The sequence below is a fragment of the Capra hircus genome, chromosome 3, assembly GCF_001704415.2.
Source record: "Capra hircus breed San Clemente chromosome 3, ASM170441v1, whole genome shotgun sequence".
Lineage (NCBI taxonomy): Eukaryota > Metazoa > Chordata > Mammalia > Artiodactyla > Bovidae > Capra > Capra hircus.
The window spans coordinates 18,379,196-18,396,131 of NC_030810.1; the positions used below are offsets into that span (position 1 = coordinate 18,379,196).

At 51.3% G+C, this 16,936-nt stretch overlaps 1 protein-coding gene across 5 annotated transcripts in view; it reads left to right on the forward strand.

The window, feature by feature from the left end:
• KDM4A (lysine demethylase 4A) overlaps positions 1-16,936 on the forward strand; it is a 40,776-nt gene that overhangs the window by 8,049 nt on the left and 15,791 nt on the right. For 4 of the 5 annotated variants that reach the window (XM_005678566.3, XM_005678565.3, XM_005678567.3 and 1 more), the window contains 7 exons: positions 1,434-1,483; positions 2,195-2,298; positions 2,684-2,821; positions 3,518-3,765; positions 4,466-4,665; positions 5,547-5,923; positions 14,395-14,515. In XM_005678566.3, the coding sequence (XP_005678623.1) occupies positions 1,434-1,483; positions 2,195-2,298; positions 2,684-2,821; positions 3,518-3,765; positions 4,466-4,665; positions 5,547-5,923; positions 14,395-14,515 (1,238 nt within the window). Of the gene's footprint in view, positions 1-1,433; positions 1,484-2,194; positions 2,299-2,683; positions 2,822-3,517; positions 3,766-4,465; positions 4,666-5,546; positions 5,924-7,051; positions 9,230-14,394; positions 14,516-16,936 lie in introns of those variants that run through there. The other variant, XM_018043005.1, reaches the window with a different exon arrangement.

A 16,936-nucleotide genomic window follows, 5' to 3' on the forward strand; every position in this document is an offset into this window, starting at 1 on the left:
AGAAGAGCTGTGACGGGGAACAGTGGGTGCAGTAGGTCCACGCAGGAAGGCACGTGAACGCTGGGCCTAGAGAAGGCTCCCCTGGAAGAGGTAATGGCCGAGCTGAGGCCTCGCACATGAGGATGTGGCTGGGTGGGGTGGTGGTAGGTTAGGAGGGGGGACAGGAAAGCGTGTCTGGGTGTTTGTAGCAACATATGCAAAGACTTGGGAGTGAACGCAGTGTGTTGAGTAACCAGAGGAAGGAAGACTTCCTCTGTGCTCTGGGTGCCGATTATGAGGATGGAGGCGCGAGGAGGCCAGAGGGGACACTGACCAGGTCTTGCGGAGTCATGGAAGCTGTGTCTGTCTCCATTCCTTTCCCAGCCTCTTCAGCCACGTCCTGTCCCAGGGGTTTTCTTCTGTTCTGTCAGATGCCTTTCCAGTTTCCAGTCTTGGGGTGGGGCACCCTTTTGAGCCAGTGATTACCCCCTGACTACTGACCCAGTTCCTTAGAAGCTAGACTTCTATCAAGAGTCAGTAACGTTTGTGTCTTATCCATGTTTACTCTGAAGTTCCTGAAACTAGACTTTGTTACTACATACACTCTTTAGGTCACCTGAAGTGGTTCCTCCAGAGACGTCTATGCAGGGTTGCCTGATGGATCCCAGAGCCCTTTAGGTGATAGTTTCCTCATCTGTTTTGTTTCATAACAAAACTGTTTGGGATGGGAAGGTTTTGTTGTTGTGGAATCATCTTTAGAACGCATTATAAAGGTAAAATAGACTTACTGTGAGTTTCTGAATATGAAGTTTTAACAGTTTTGCAAAAGTTTTAAATAGTCTTCTATGTGTTTTTTAGTTTTTCCTTTTGTTTCTTAATGAAGGGCAATCCTATGGTGTCTGGATACCCACAGTGTTGGAGGCGTGAGTGGCTACTGGATAATCAGTGCACTGTTGAGGAGACGAAGGGAAATGGGCTCTTCAGCAGATGGGGGCCAGGTCTCTGGTACCTAATCCATCGTCACCTTGTTGCCCATTTTTCTCTCTCTATCCCATCCCAGTTAAGCCTTTCAGGCTCTGCCAGGAGCACTTTAATGCCATCCTCCTCCTCTCTCTCTCTTTTTTTTTTTCTTTGTTTAAGTTTTATTGCATGAATAACATTATAAAGGAGAGCAACGTTGAGTGTGTGCCATAAATCCTGGTTCATGGTAACTATTGAATAAACCTCTTGTTAATGAATATAAAAGATAAAAATGGCTTGCCCTTCAGTGTGGGTTCCCCACTCCAGTGCCCAGACAGTCTAATACGTCATTTCTCCAGATCCCTTTCTAGTTCTTGTGGTCGGGAAGTTGAAAAGTCTGATATTTCGAGCTGTTCTGAGAGTGGGCACGAGCCCTTGGGCCCCTTCCCGGGCCAGCTCTCTGCTCAGTGGCCGCTGCTTCTGTGTGCTTGCAGGTACTCTGTCCCGCCCGAGCACGGAAAGCGGTTGGAGCGCCTGGCCAAAGGTATGGTGTTCGCTCCTTGGGTGGGGTCAGACCTGCCAGGGAGCTGCGCTCGTGGCTCTCGGATGTCCACTTTCAGTGGTCCTTTCTTAAGCCCACATGTTGGGGGTGAGCCAGACTGCCAGTTTGGGTACATCTCAGAGCAGGTGAAATCACAGCCTTTCCCCACTTTGTCCTGGGAAGGGGCTTAGTAAGTGTTAGACTGCCTTTGCCTCGGTTTCATCATGCATGGGTTTGTTTGACCAGGGATAGTGTACTGGTCACCTTGGGTCTGGTTCTTTCGCCAAAACCCCAGTTGGTCACGTCAAAGTTGAATCTCACGCTTTGGTTCTTGTAAGTGGACTCTCGTAGATTTGTACCTCTAGAGAGGCTATTTCACAAGCACTTGTCATGTGTGCTATAGATGTGTTACTAACAAAAGATTGAGGGTCCTGGTGAATGGAGAAAGGCTCTTAAGTAGTTTTAAAACTCTGTATGAGAAGAGAGGCTGCCAGGGCAATCCCCCAAGCAGGATTTGATGACCACTACACCGGGGACAGCCCAGAGGCTCATCACAGAATGCTAGGACTGGCCTGGAGCTAGAATAATCTGTGGTGATCACCTTGGTGATTCATCCTCCTTACATTTAGATGAGATGCGCTGTGTGAAGTGACTCCAGGGTTACAGAGCCAGTGTGGAGCCGTGTATTAACTGTACTCATTTTCAATTAAACAGGCTTCTTCCCAGGCAGTGCTCAAAGCTGTGAGGCTTTTCTCCGCCATAAGATGACCTTGATTTCTCCTTTAATGCTGAAGAAATACGGAATTCCCTTTGACAAGGTGAGCGGACTGCGCACACAGCAGTCCTTGGCCTATGCGGAAACCGCTCTTTCTGGCGTGTGTTTCACAGGGAGCTTTATTCTACTTGCTCCTCTGTGCCAGGTGTGGGTCAGGACTAATCTGTGTCACCTTTGGATCTCAATGCATTAAAGGTGGGCGCCACCCTCCTGCTGCCAGAGGAGGGTCAAGCCCTCTTGAACAGCGTTAATCCAGAGGAGTCATTAATTACAGTCATGGTGTCTGATGTGCGGGGACTTTGCATGTCGCAGAAGACACTAAGACCCCAGTAGCTTTGTGACCTGTCCCTGGTCACTGAGTGGTGGCTGAGCTGGAGCCCAGCATTCCTGCCCTTTACTTCAACTGCTTCCTGTTTGCTCTTGTTCAGGTGACTCAGGAAGCTGGAGAATTTATGATCACTTTCCCTTACGGCTACCATGCTGGCTTTAACCACGGCTTCAACTGTGCCGAGTCCACCAACTTTGCTACCCGGCGGTGGATCGAGTATGGCAAACAAGCTGTGCTGGTAAGTCCACTGTTTTCCATCATAAAAACTGTGTCTAAAAACAACTGATTGAGCCAGCCAGCCTTCTTAGGTACACTGGCTGGTGTTTCTTTGGGCTGCTGGAATTGAGAAACAGAGTGGCAGGGAACATGCAAAAGTACCAGCATCTTGTGTTCACAAAGAATGTTTAAAAACTGGTTTAGGTTTGAGCTGTATAAAAGGAGGTTTCCGTGCTTGAGTTCACTGGGTGTTAACCCTGCACCCACACACACAGCGCTGTTTCTTGCTCTAGCTGCTCTGGGTGTTCACCGCCGAGGAGAAACCTGATGGGCTTCCCTTTTACTTTAAGGAAGCAGCAAGGCTGGACTTTTGGCCAGGAGTAGACTTGTTCCTGAGGTCCTGGCCTCAATAGACGGCAGAGGGAAGGTCGTTGACCGTCCCGGGTCTAATGCTGAGCCTTGTCTCTTAACTCTTCTCCATGTACCCTGGCTAGCGTCCCAGTTGATTCACCCCAGTGCCATGTGTCCTCTGCCCTTTTCTCCCTGCTTCCTTTCATGTGTGAAGGCTCTGTCTGGACGCGATGCCCTCAGCCTGTGAACTCAAACAGTTCAGCCTGAAACTGTTCTCTTTTTCCCTTTGGTGGGAAAGGGTGGGAGAGAGGGGTGGAGGGAGCTGGGGAAGGGTCTCACCTGGCACCCCTCTGGCGCCTTGCAACAGTGCTCCTGCAGGAAGGACATGGTGAAGATCTCCATGGACGTGTTTGTGAGGAAGTTCCAGCCAGAAAGGTACAAGCTCTGGAAAGCTGGGAAGGACAGCACCGTCATCGACCACACTCTGCCCACACCAGAAGCGGCTGAGTTTCTTAAGGAGAGTGAACTGGTCCCGAGAGCCCAGAAGGAGGAGGATTGCCCAGAGGAGGAGACAGAGGGGCTGGAGGATGGAGAGGAGGGCGACCTGAGGAGGAGGTAACCCTGTAGCCCTTGGGCCCAGCTGCCTGGGTGGGGTGGGGTGGAGTAGGGGACCGTCTGGTAGGTCCCGTCACCTGCTGAGGGGCTGCTTCTGAGCGGGGTGTTTGAGCACAGCTGAGGGAAGGTTCTTCGTGGTGCAGGCTCCAGAATCCTCAGGTATTCAGACCCTTCCTCACCACTGCACGCAGAGGTGATGGCACTTCTCCTTGGGCCATAGTCACCTGAAGGGAGGCTCACATGTCTGTGGGGGCGTGGCTCCCTCAGAGCCAGAGAAGCCCCCCTTCTTGCTGCCGCCTGAGGGCTTTTTGTAAAGGAGAGTGTGGTGCAGGGAATGAGGCTGGTGAGGGCAAGGGGCAGTGTCGTCAGCGTCTCAGCCAGAGGGCCTGTCCTCAGCAGCTCTCCCGCCGGGGCTGTGTGGGGAAGACAGGAGGAACGTTCACGGGGTACCTGCTGTACGCAGGCATTCTGCGCGTGCTCAGCACAGCTTTTCCCGAGGCTCACGTCAGCTCTGTGAGGTGGGGCAGTGACATCCCTGATTGCACTTGATCGAACAGGCTCGGGGCCGTGAGGTCCCTGGTCTTGGGCGGCTCTCAAGTGTGAAGCAGGCTCTGGCGGTTCCTGTCAGGTTGCGTGGGGATGTGCTTATGTAAGCGGATATACACACCGGCTCTTAAAAAGTGTGCACTCCTCCTTGCAGCCTGGCCAAGCACCGGATCGGGACAAAGAGGCACCGCGTTTGTCTTGAAATCCCGCAGGAGGTGAGTCAGAGCGAGCTCTTCCCCAAGGAGGAGCTGGGCTCCGGACAGTACGACATGGCGGAGTGCCAGGCTGCCCTCGCTCCCGTGAGGCCCACCCACAGCTCCGTGCGCCAAGTCGAGGACAGCCTCACCTTCCCAGGTGAGTTGGTCGTGGTATTTTTTTCCTCCACAGCCCTAACTGTTGGACGCCAGGTCACTGCAGGGTCGCAGGCATGACGTGAGGGAGGTGGGCCTGTGAGCAGGTGGTGACCGGAGTGTGGGAAGCACTTTGGGCGGGGACACTCAGGGTCACGGAGGGACGTGGGGAAGGCCCACAGCTGTTCAGGGAGCTGGCCGTGGTATCCTGAGATTTGAGCAGGGGGCGGGAAGGGTAGGAGACAGGTGTGCCACAGGAGCTGCGCCTTGAGATGTTGGATGAGACAGCGTGGGGACCGCCTGCCTGCCTTCTGAGAGCTTGCTCACTGGGGGCCCGAGGGGCTGTTGGTATTTCAGGAAGGGACGGCGTGGTCTAGCACCATGTTTGAAAGCCTTCCCATGGGTAGATTTATCTGGAAGGAGCTGGTTTCAGCCTCGGGTCAGGCCCCGCTTGGGGGACCTCTGCGTGGACAGGATTCCTCTGGGTGTGTGCTGGGAGCCATTGGCACTGCGGGCCCAGCTTCTTCTGTGAAGCAGACTTCTGGCCTGGCTCGCTGGGTCTCCGCTGACCTGAGGGGACTTCTGGGGAAGGGACAGCTGCCGTGTGCTGTGTGCCAGGCTGTGCTCCCACCTCATATGTCGCAGTCTTATTTAAGAACCCTGGTGGGAGGTGGTAGCATCTTCACATCACAGAAGAGGAAACCGGAGGCCCAGAGAGGCCAAGCAGCTCGCCCCAGATCGCACAGGGACCCCCGTTATGGTGGAGCCAAAGAGTTGGAAACCAGGCCTTCCTCGGCGCCCACGTTCTTCGGTCTGTGTCCCTCTCTCGGGGTTGAGACGTGCAGGAGGGAGTGGGCTCCGTCCAGCGTGTCTTGTGTGTTTCAGATTATTCTGACTCCACCGAAGTCAAATTTGAAGAGCTTAAAAACGTCAAGCTGGAAGAGGAGGACGAGGACGAGGAAGAGGAGCATGAGTCGGCTGCCTTGGACCTTTCTGTGAACCCAGCTTCTCTTGGGGGACGCCTCGTCTTCTCAGGCTCCAAAAAGAAATCATCTTCCAGCCTGGGCTCCGGTTCTTCACAGGATTCTGTTTCTTCCGATTCTGAAACCAGCGAGCCTCTGTCCTGCCGAGCCCAAGGGCAGACAGGAGTCCTCACTGTGCACAGCTATGCCAAAGGGGATGGCAGGGTCCCCTCGGGAGAGCCGTGTGCCAGAAAGAAAGGGGGCGCCACCCGGAGCATCAGTGAGAGGGAACTGGCCGAGGTATGGGTGCTGGAGTGGGCCGATGGGGGTGGGCTCCTGCAGGGTCCCCAATGGCAGGAGGAGACCCTCAGGATGGACCTCCAGCCTGCAGTTGTATCAAGCAAAAGCCAGGTGGCATTGGGTCGCTTTAGCTTGCTTTTTACTGGGAGGGTTTTTTTTTTCCCTGTTATCTCTATGTGACTATTGCTCCAAAGAATGGCTTTGTGGCTTCCCTGGCCACCCTCAGTGGATCTTCAGTTGAGCGGGGCACATGCTCTGACCCTCCTGGCCTTTGGGGCACAGGGTTAGAGCAGCAGTGTTTGCAGCCTGGCGTTTGAGGGTTGGAATGACGTGGCCTCTCTTCCCCTGGGCTGCCCTGGGAGTTTTCCGGCCATGCCCCGTGTTCATCCTCCCCCTCCGGGTACGACACTGCTGACAGCATCCTTTTGGAGACCAGGATGAATCCCAGAGCCGTCAACAAGGAATTGTTTGCTCAGGCTTCCTCCCAGAACACGCTGTTGCCAGAAGCTATGTTTTCTGTTTGTTCTGTGTAGAAAGGCGCTTGGTGAGTCTACGTGGGGTCCAGCAGGGCCGCATTGGGTACAGCCCAACTCAGGCCTGCCCAGGTGACCTCTCTCTCCAGCCTCACAGCCTGTGGTGAAGTTGCAGCTGGGCTGAGGGTTGAGGTGGGGCCACTGGCAGATTGTAGGAGTGAGCACAGAGAGGCTCTCCTTGATTCCCTGTTCCCTTCACCTTTGGAAAATTTGTCTTTTAGAAGTTTTTATTTGCTTTTTTAAAAAACTTTTCATTTTGTTTTGGAGTATAGCCGAATAACAGTCTTGTGATAGTTTCAGCTGGACAGCAGAGCAACTCAGCCAAAGCATTGTTAAAGTATACACAAACAGAATACTGTCACGAGACCGCTGTGTGCACGCGTTATCCCGGTGTGCACGCATTATCCCGGTGTGCGTGCGTTATCTCTGTGTATTAACATTTGACGTGCTGGCTTTATCTTTTCTTTGCCTGAAGTGCTCATGCTTTGTCCTTATTCAGATTCTCCTAGTTTCTCAGCAGTGCCTTTCTGTGGTTAGTTTGCTGCTTGTCTTTAACACCCGTATGATCTTTCTTTCTGTTTTTTCTGCATCTCAGGCTCAGTTTCTGTAGATGCTGTTTCTCCATGTGGAGTCCCTCCTTCCCTCTCATGCGTGGTGCAGTCTGGTGAGCCAGTGACCCCAGTGTCTCCTTCCCTGCTTTCCCGTCGCCTCTGACCCCCATTCCCTGCCCTGCTGGGGTCACTTCTACAAGCGAGGGCTCTTCCACTTGGAAAGCAGAGCCCCTTCTGTTCCTCGTGGCAGCGTCCCAGTCATCAATTCACAAAGCTCTGTGCGCTCTGTGCATCTTGCTGTCTGTGCCGGCCACACCGTCCTTGGGCACTGTCCTCCTGATGTGTGCAACCACAGAAGCTGCTAACAATAGCAAGGACGTACTAGAGAGTAAATACTCTACAGTATTGAGGCCATATATTAATATATATAGTTATTATATATTATTAATCTTACCATGGTGTCAAGTTTTTTCTAAGGTTGGTTTTTTTTCTTAGGTGGTAGCAGGGCAGTAAATAAATAACAGCCTTTTTTTTTTCTCTCCCAAATTAGGAACCCGTAAAATTGTGGATACAGGACATGGGCATATGGAGCTCAGAATGTCACTTTGTCACCAGTTAAAATGGTTGAGGAGAGTGGTTTCTGACCTGTGGCCACGTAGCCCTGCTCCTTGTTTACCCTCAGTTAGAGAGATGACCCGTCTGGTCACAGGCAGCCCTGGACCGCTCAGGGTCCCCTCACGGGAACAGAGTGTCTCCCAGTCTTGTGTCTTTCTGCGTGTTGTACACAGAGGCAGCAGTGCGTTCCCTCTGTAAGAGGCAGATCCCAGTGAAGCCAAAGCCAGGACTCCTCCCATGGAAACATGCTGGGAGAGGAGGCTTCTCTCTTAACAAGGCTCTCTGTGTGACCCCTGCTCCCAAACCACTATGTGTCTTTCTGGTTCCTTTTTGCTTGTGTGTAGGTCTCTCCGCTGCAGCCTGAACACCTTTTCTCCGCTAGTCACCTGCCATCTCTACCACCTCCCCCCTTGATGTGCTGGTGTCTTTGAACTACTGCAGAGTCACTGATATGTCTCGGCTGCTTGACCTCTTCGCTTTACTCTGTAGTGGTCTGTGTGCCTGCCCTGGGCTAGGACGGTACCTTCCAAGGAGCTCGTCGTCAAGGCCAGCAGACAGATGCGAGCAGGGAGTTCTAGCCCCTGGTGATCTGCATTGCAGCACACGTGGTGGAAGTGTTAGCAGCTCGGCCCGGGGTTGGGGTAAGGGGTCAGGGACAGCAGCAGTAGGTGGTTAGCAGGAGCATGAGTCTGGCGGGGGAGAGGGTTCTCTTTGGAGCTGGGGCTCATGCCAGTATCAGGGCAGGTTGGGGTCCACAGTGGTTTTGCTGGTCTCAGTAGGATGAGAGGGCCTTGGGAGTTGTGGGTGGAGGGTGTCAGGAGGCCCGTCCTAGACCTCTGCCTGTTCTCTGAGACTGACTTCAGAGACAGGGTGAAGGGGCAGTGGAAGTTTACCTGACATGTGTTTCTGGAGAGTGAAAACTTCTGTAACATGTCTTTTTCTCTTTTTTTTTTGATGCACAAAGATACATATGGAGTGATACAGCAAACCACAAACACTCAGCACCATCACCGAGATCTAACAGTTAATATTTTGGAAGCCCTGTATGCTTCATCTGTCCTTTTAATTTCCTGAAGTGTTATATAGCAAATCATGACATGGATGTCATGTAATTTCCTTCCTGCTTCAATGTGTATCTCTGAAAAATATGGGTGTGTTTTAATCACCATGCTGTTACTGTACCTAACAAAATTACAAAAATTTTCTAGCATCATCTAGATTTATTAGCATCATCTAATACTCAGTTCTCAATCAGTTTTCCTAGTAGTCTAAACAAAATGTATTTGACAGTAGGTTTGTTTGAATTGACATTTAATTAGTCTTACACCTGACATTTGTTAATTATGTGTCTTAATTTTGCCTTGATCTAGGGCTGTGCCCTTCTGACCCCCTATCACTGACTCAAGAAACTCTGTCAGTTGTTCTTTGGACTGTCTGGTGAAGTGTTTTTTGAGCTTTGCATTGATGTTTCAGAAGATCACCTTGGAAGCGATATAAAGGTTTTTTGGGGAAGAAGGAGGCATAATTAGAAACAGGAGAGATTCTCTTGAAGGTGGGATTACGGATGATTTTCACTTCCTGCGTTTATGAATTGTTTGAATACTTTTTATGAATACCGTGTTATTTTTATAGTTAAATACTTGAGGACAGGAGGGAAAAAAAGGTTTGCAATATGGAAATCAGTTTGGAACCTGCTTCTTAATCTGAGAGACGGTAAGGACCTGAGCTGTGTGGTGGGGGTTGGGGGTCTGGGGCTGCTGCTTGGAAAGGTAGGAGTGGGAGGGCACCATGCGGCGACCTGGAATTCCGGCTTGTGTTACTTACTAGATGGATGGGGGTGAGTCGGTGGCGGGGGAAAGTCACAGGAAAAGTGAAGGGGAATCTGAGTGTGGCTCGGACGTGAGTTCAGCCTTGGGCGTGCTAAGTGCCACCTGCCTGTGCAGCAGGCTGTGGAGATGTGCACACACACCCGAGATGGGTAGACTGGGGAATCCTCTCCACCTGGAGGGTGTCGGTGGGTGTGGAAGAGCTCCCTGGCGGGGCTTGTAGAGCAGTTTTCGCATTGTGGGTAGAGGTGGAAGGCCCGGGAAGAAGGAGAATGAGAAGAGAGAGCCAGAGGTTTGGAGAACTAGGAGAGGGTCATGTGTGCAGAGCCAGGGAGGAGAGCTTGGAAGACAGTGGCAGCCCACCGAGTGGGCCTGTGTTGACGAGGGGGTGATGGAAGATAATGGGGGTGCTCTGAGAGGTGTGGTTTCCAGCAGAGGCAGGAGACGAGGGGATGGCTGCAAGAGGGTTTTTTATTGGAATATATGCATGACATAAAATGCCATTCTGCTGTTTTTTAGTGCCTCACACTGCTGTCCTGCTGGCACCAGGCTTTGGAGGGGGGAAGAGGCCATTTGTCTTGGAACAGTCGCCTGCTTATGGGGACGCAGCCCTTTTCACAAGCCGCTAGTCCTGGGAGCCTTCCGTTGCTTCCCAGCTGCTTCCCTGCCTCCTTCAGCCCCTCTAGCACTTTGCTCCTTGTCTGTGATGCTGTCTTGGCCTCAGTGCGGTTGTCCCAGGCTGGTGAAGGTGCACCGCTAGGAGCCGCCTTCAGCCTTGCCTCTTGAGGCATCGACGTGGTCCCCAGGGCTTAGCCCCGGAGCCTCTGTAAACGGGTGGAATGAAGGGAGGTGTAGCTCCAGTCAGAAACTGACATGAGGGCTGATTCACTGGGCAGAATGGCGGACTGGCAGTCAAGGTTTGGGCAGAAGCTGAGACATTTCTCCCCTCTCTGGAGAGGTCCAAGAGCATTCTGTCTATATTTGGAAACAGCTGGGTTGTGAAGAACACCCTGGTGGGTTCCTTCCCCATGCTCTAAGTATCCCTCAAGGTGTTATCTGGACCGCTTGTTGTTCAGTTTATGTGCCGCCTCTTGTATCAGGGGCCTTGGGGAAAGGGCCCTAGGTGACTGACTGCTGAGTCCCCACCACCTGAGTCTTTGCACAGTGACAAGCCTGCTGCAGAAGTTCTTGTCAGTTCAGGCTGCTTTGAAAAAGTGAGTTCCCCGAAGAAGGAGAGAGAACACTTGGTTCTTCTCCGTACAGAACCAGCCCCATCAGGAACATTGACCTTGACCTGGTTGCTCACAGGAAGGGGTAAAGGAACTCTGGGAGCCTGGAGCTCCAGCCCTCTTGCCGGCAGGGCCTGGGAGACCCGGCATGCTCTCCGGCCCTGTCCTCACCAAGGGCTCCGGGCACAGTGCTCTTCACCCGCTCTTGTTACTGGGTTGCCGCCAGCCCTGGCTCATGTGATTAATTGGTTGAAACAGGGTTTGAGCCCAGTTCTTTTCTATTAAATCTTACGGGTGTTTAGAAATTGGAGTACATTGCAGGGAAAGGCAGGACCGGGAAGGGTATTTAGCCAGAGGAGATGAAATTGTGGAAGGATGTTCAATATGGATAGATGCGACTGCTTTGGTCAGAGGCAGAGTGATGTAGCAGGAAGGGCAGTTTTAGACTCTGGCTGGGTCGTAAGCCCCTTGAGGTTAGAGGTCACGTCTCACCATCTCTGCATCGCCCAGCAACAGGTATGGTCCTCTGGGGGCATCTCCTGAGTGTGCAGTAGGCACTTTGGTTAAAGAGGTGTGGACAGAGGCAGCCTCCTTTCCCCAAGCCGCCTTCTGGTGTTCTTGGTCCTGACCCCTCTGCCTCCTCCAGGAGTGAATGAGAGGCGTTTTGCTTGCCTGTAAAATGATTTATCTCCACCTCCTACCCCCATATGCATTTTCTGTTGCTGCTTTAACAAGGGACACAAATTTAGCATCTTAAATTTACCTTCTTCCGGTTCTTTAGAAGTCTGAAATGGGCCTCATGGTGCTAAAGGCAAATTGTCCGCCTTCCTTCCTGGGGGGGAGTCCCATTTTCTTGCCCTTTCCAGCTTCCACAGGGCATCCTTATTGCTTGTCCCTGACCCTTTCCTTCCACCTTTGAAGGCAGCAACATCTGGCCAAGTCACATCACTTTGACCGTGACCTCTGCTACCTTCTTCCATTGTTAAGCAGCATTTGAATACATGGGGCCCACCCAGACGATCCAGGATGGTGGTCATCTGATTAGCAATCTCACAGTTCTTTGTCCTGTTAATCTAATGTATTCACAGGGATTTGGACTGTGCATCTTTGGGGAACAAGCTTCTTCACTAGTAAAACGAGACTCAAAGCCCCTTTCTTAAAATACAATTGAAGGAAATTTCCTTCTCAGCTGTCATCTCATTCCTTCCCTTTATCTTCTTAAAGATTGTGTGATGGCATTCGCTCCCTAGTTCCTTATTGTGTATCTATTGGAGTTTATCTCTAAAGTAGTCCTGGCACCTCCCGGTTGCTGAGTCCCTTGGCCACTGCTCTTCTGTAGTCTGGACTGTGGATTTCCCCCTTGAGGAAACCCCCCTCTCCCCAGCATCTCTTTTCTTCCTCTTCTTTCTCCTGTCCTGGAAGGCATGGTCTCCAGTCAGTTTATCTTCCACTGATCATCTCATTCACTTCATCATTTAAATTCTGAGCTTGATGTCCAGGATTCCCAGATCCACAGCTCTTGCTCTGACTTCCTTTCTGAACTCCCAGGCTCAATTTTTTTTTGCCCCCTGCTGCTGCTGCTAAGTTGCTTCAGTCGTGTCCGACTCTGTGCGACCCCATAGACGGCAGCCCACCAGAATCCCCCGTCCCTGGGATTCTCCAGGCAAGAACACTGGAGTGGGTTGCCATTTCCTTCTCCAGTGCATGAAAGTGAAAAGTGAAAGTGAAGTCGCTCAGTTGTGTCTGACTCTTTGCGACCACACGGACTGCAGCCTATCAGGCTCCTCTGTCCTTGGGATTTTCCAGGCAAGAGTACTGGAGGGGGTTGCCATTGCTTTTTCCTTCTTGCCCCCTGGGTATTTCCAAATGAAGGACCCACAGAGGGGGGTTGTGTGTACCCTACGGAGCGCGTTTAACTTGGCTTGTTACCACTCCCCCCTCATCCACAGGAGCCTTCTTAGTCTCTCACCTTGGACACCCAGGAAACCCAGGCCGGAAATCCCCACCACCTCTGCTCCCTTTATTCTCACACCTGTGCTTCCTGGTCTTTGCCACACTTTTTAGGCTGTTATCTAAGTAGTCTACGTAGTAGGGGGTGCAAGAAGATTACGGAGGAGCAGGAATCAAATAAATGGTACTTTATTTTTAATCTTAATCCTTTCACAGTCTGTTTTAAGGTGTGTATAAGTACATTAGTATGTATAACTCATCAGTAAGTATACACCCATTGGGTGCATATCCCTACATTTTTTATTTTTGTGATTACACTATCAAATAAATTTGGTGGGTATTTCCAGTCTGTTGAGCCAACGAATCCCCCCCTTACGTGGCCTCTTTACTCACTTGAAAAATGTGAACCAGAAGCAGGGCTCCTGTGGTCAGAATGGAGGCGGGCCTGGAGCCCCAACCTGTTCCCTCTAGTGGCGGCTTTCACGGCACCTTCTTGATGTACATTTTGGAGGGTGCTGCTTTAGATGGAAGGCACTGCTTTAGACTGCTGGTGTAGTTCTGATCTGATGAAGTCTGTGATAGTCTTCATCCCACTTCTCCACATCATCGCATGCTGCTGTGAGCATCATTGCTTATGTTGAGCTAGGGAGGGCACCCTAGGAGTCATGTTTTTTCACACCTACCTTCCCCCGGCAGGCCTTCGGACTCAGTAGGTCTTGGTAAATGATTGTTAAATCTGTGGGCAAATAGACACTCAATTTATGTTTGAAAGAGTGGGCTCTCTGCTGTGACCTGCTCAGCATTTGTCTTTTTCTTGACCTTTTCAAGTGTCACCCCTACGTCCTGGGGCTCTGGGTAGTGGCACATGGAGTCTGCGGGTCCAGTGTCCCTTCTCTGAGGGGCCACTGCGATGCTGCCCTTCCTCTGCAGCACTCTAAAGCACTGGTTTCTGTCAGTTACAGAGTGGGCCTCTTCCAGGCCTCAGTTCCTCGTTCAATAGGTGTTGCCATAACCCATGTCTCCTAAAGTCAGTACAACCAAGTTTTAAACATGTCGATTAGAAGGAAACTCTGATGTGGTATTACTGATTCAGTCCTTATACCTTAAACCTACTCACATTTGCTCTGACATTGTGTAAATGCAACATTAAGCCAGCCTTTCTCTCTGCAGCCAGGCCAGGGTTTCAGAGGCGCGCTTTGTCCTGGCTGGTGTTCTCTGGAGAAGAGGAACAGATAGTGTCAGCTAGAGCTGAGGTCTTGAAGGTGCAGGGGAAGTGGCCTGTTTTTCTTTTGAATGGGTCAACTCCTCCTCTCTGCTTTGCATGTGCTGGGGCCTTTCAAACCTAGACGGCCCAGGTGCCCAGCACTTTATAACAGCTGCTGCTGGCCTTCTTGTCCAAGGAACAGGGCCTCCAGTGCTTGTCTGGGCTCTTAGACACAGCATCATGTCAGTGAGCTTAAAGGAGGGGCGTGGTTCTTCTTTAGCTCTGGAGCAGGTTTGTTTTAGGTACATTTGTTTCAGCCTGTTTCTGAGACCCACACTTACTAAATCCAAAAATGGTTTACACAATCCTAGTTTAGGCTGATTTGCATGACGCTTGTCACTTTAGCTTTTTCTAAGACAGGTGTTTTCCATGTTTGGTTTTATATTTGTTTCTTTGAGTCTCTCTGCCCTGCTCTTTCCCTTGGTTTCCACTGTAAGACTGACTTCTGCTGTGTCCCCAAGTGGCGGGAAGGCCAACTTGATTTCTTCTTGTGGTTTGCCCAGGTTGCGGATGAATATATGTTTTCCCTGGAAGAGAGTAAGAAGTCCAAGGGCCGCCGTCAGCCCTTAAGCAAGCTTCCGCGCCACCACCCGCTCGTGCTGCAGGACTGCGTCAGCGATGATGGTAAGCAGTGGTTTCGCTTATCTCCAGAGGAAAGGCTCTCAGCACATCAGGACCTCCTCCAAGACCTCGGGAAGCCACGCGGAGGGCTGGGGTGGACCTGTGGCTTAGCAGTTCCCCCCAAGTATTCCGTGCAGAGGGCTGGATTTCAGGGTATCAGACTTATTCTCAGATTTCGTTATAGGTTCGAGTGTCTTGGAATTTGCCTATTGTGGGATTATAACACGCAGATTCTTCCTTTGCTTCTCTAAGGAGGGTGTGGCTGACTGTTCAGGGGAGCAGGTTCTGTCACTGATGCCAAGGGCCCTGTGCTGGATGTGTGGCGATAAAGATTAAGCTAAGACATGTCCGTGCCCTCAGGAAGCCCACGGGGTAGCTGACTGATCTAAAGGGAAGAGGTGGTGGTCCAGGTGGAGGGGACAGTGTGAGTCACCGAGTAACCTTGGCGTGAAATCAGGCAGGGAGGTATATTCGGAGGAGCCAGCCCACTGTGACTGGGTTTCCAGAGCCAGGCCAGGGCGTGGAGGAGGAGGAGGAATGAAGAGGTTGTGAGCCAGAGTGAGGAATTTGCCTGAGCCCTGGAAGTGTTTCCCCAGAGGAGGGGCTTGGTCTGATTTGCATTAGAAAGATTGTTCCTAATGATTGTGTCTTAGAAGGAGCAGAGGGCTTTTGTCACAGCCTCTGTGAGGTCCAGGGGTCTGAAGTAGGAATATGGAGGGGACATGGTGACCCCGTGGGGAGGATAGAGCCTGCGGGTTGGACGTGGCGCTGTGAGGTTGGTGGGACCGGGAAGCCTGAGCTGAGTGCCTCCCTAGGTTCTAGTGTTGGCTGGGTTTGGACACTGTGTTCAGTGTCTGCAGAATATGTAGACCCTGGGGGGTGGAGGGAGTATTTAAATCTTTATTAAAGGGGGCCACTCAGGGAGGGGGCGCAGAGGCTGGGGTTGGGAGGACTGAGGAAGAAGAGGCTGTGAAGGAGACAGGGGCGTAGGCAGGGATGCATGTGGAGACTTGCAGCTCAGAGCCTGATAGCCATCAGTACAGCGTGGCCTCCTGCCCGGAGCTGGCAGACCCTCCGAGGTCCGCAGTGACTAGGCCCCTTGTTACTGTTGCCTGGCACCCCATCCTTCCTGGTCCTGTCCTTGCCCACGCCCAGGGCTGGGTGGGAAGGCCCAGAGGCTCCCTAGTCAGCCCTTCCCTGTGCTCCACAAGCCTCACGTTCCCTCTCTGATGTGCTGTTGATGCCCACCTCTGCTGTTCTCCTTTGATAGAGGACCATGATGAGCTGGGTGGGGAAAGCCTCTTGAGACCACAATTCAGAGTCTCAGAAGTCCTCTGTGGTCTTCCTCCAGCCCTGGTGGGGGCTTCAGGACCTCCAGGTCAGCAACAGCCTCCCTTCTGATTTTTCCCCAGTGCGCTAAAGCAGTGCAGACTAAAGAAAGCTAGGAAAGCTGGAAAAGCTGTAAAGATAACTCCACAAAGAGGACCACTCTGAACACTTCAGTGTGTCCTGACTGTCCTAGTCAGATGTTAAATTATGTCCACATATGTCTTTTTCTGATAATGTGAATGAGATCATAATATACGCCTCTCTAACTTTTTATGTTTGAAAAACTTTAAATGTAGATAAGTTGAAGGAGTAAGAACATTGTGTGTTGCGATAATTGCTTTGTTCCTCCTTATACGTTGTTTGGGCTCCCCGGGCGGCGCTAGTAGTAAAGAACCCGTCTGCCGGTGCAGGAGCCGCAAGAGACGTGGGTTTGATCCCTGGGTCAGGAAGATCCCCTGGAGGAGGGCATGGCAACCCACTCCAGTATTCTTGCCTGGAGAGAATTCCTTGGACAGAGGAGCCAGGTGGGCTATAGTCCACAGACTCCCAAAGAGTCAGACACAGCTGAAGCGACTTCCCACACACGCATGCATTGTTTACCTATGAGCATACATACCTGCTGTGTCATTTGAAAGTGAGATGTAATTATCTAGTCTTTTCATTTAAAGTGAACCAACCGGCATCTTCTACATAGGATCGTCTCCTCTGTAAACACTTGACCTCCGAAAGTCAGGAGTAACTTCATAATATCCTCTGATTCTCAGTCCATAGCCATCTTTCCCTGCTCATCCTAAAAATGTGTTATTTCCTCTAAAGCAGGATGAACCAAACTAGGGTCATACATTGCATTTAGAAGCTTCTTCGGTCCCTTGGTCTCGCACACCCTTCTCTCTTCTTGAAACTTTTTTTTTTTAATGGAGGCATTTAGGGAAGCACGTAGTGAGTGCCTAAACTGTACAGCCTAATGAGGTTTTATCTATGTAAGCTGTGACATTTTGGTTCCTGTAGTTTTCACTAAACTTTTTCATCGCTTGTTAAGTATTCACAAGTAGAGTTGACTCTTGGCCACTTTCGGTTGTGTGAGCATAGCAAGTA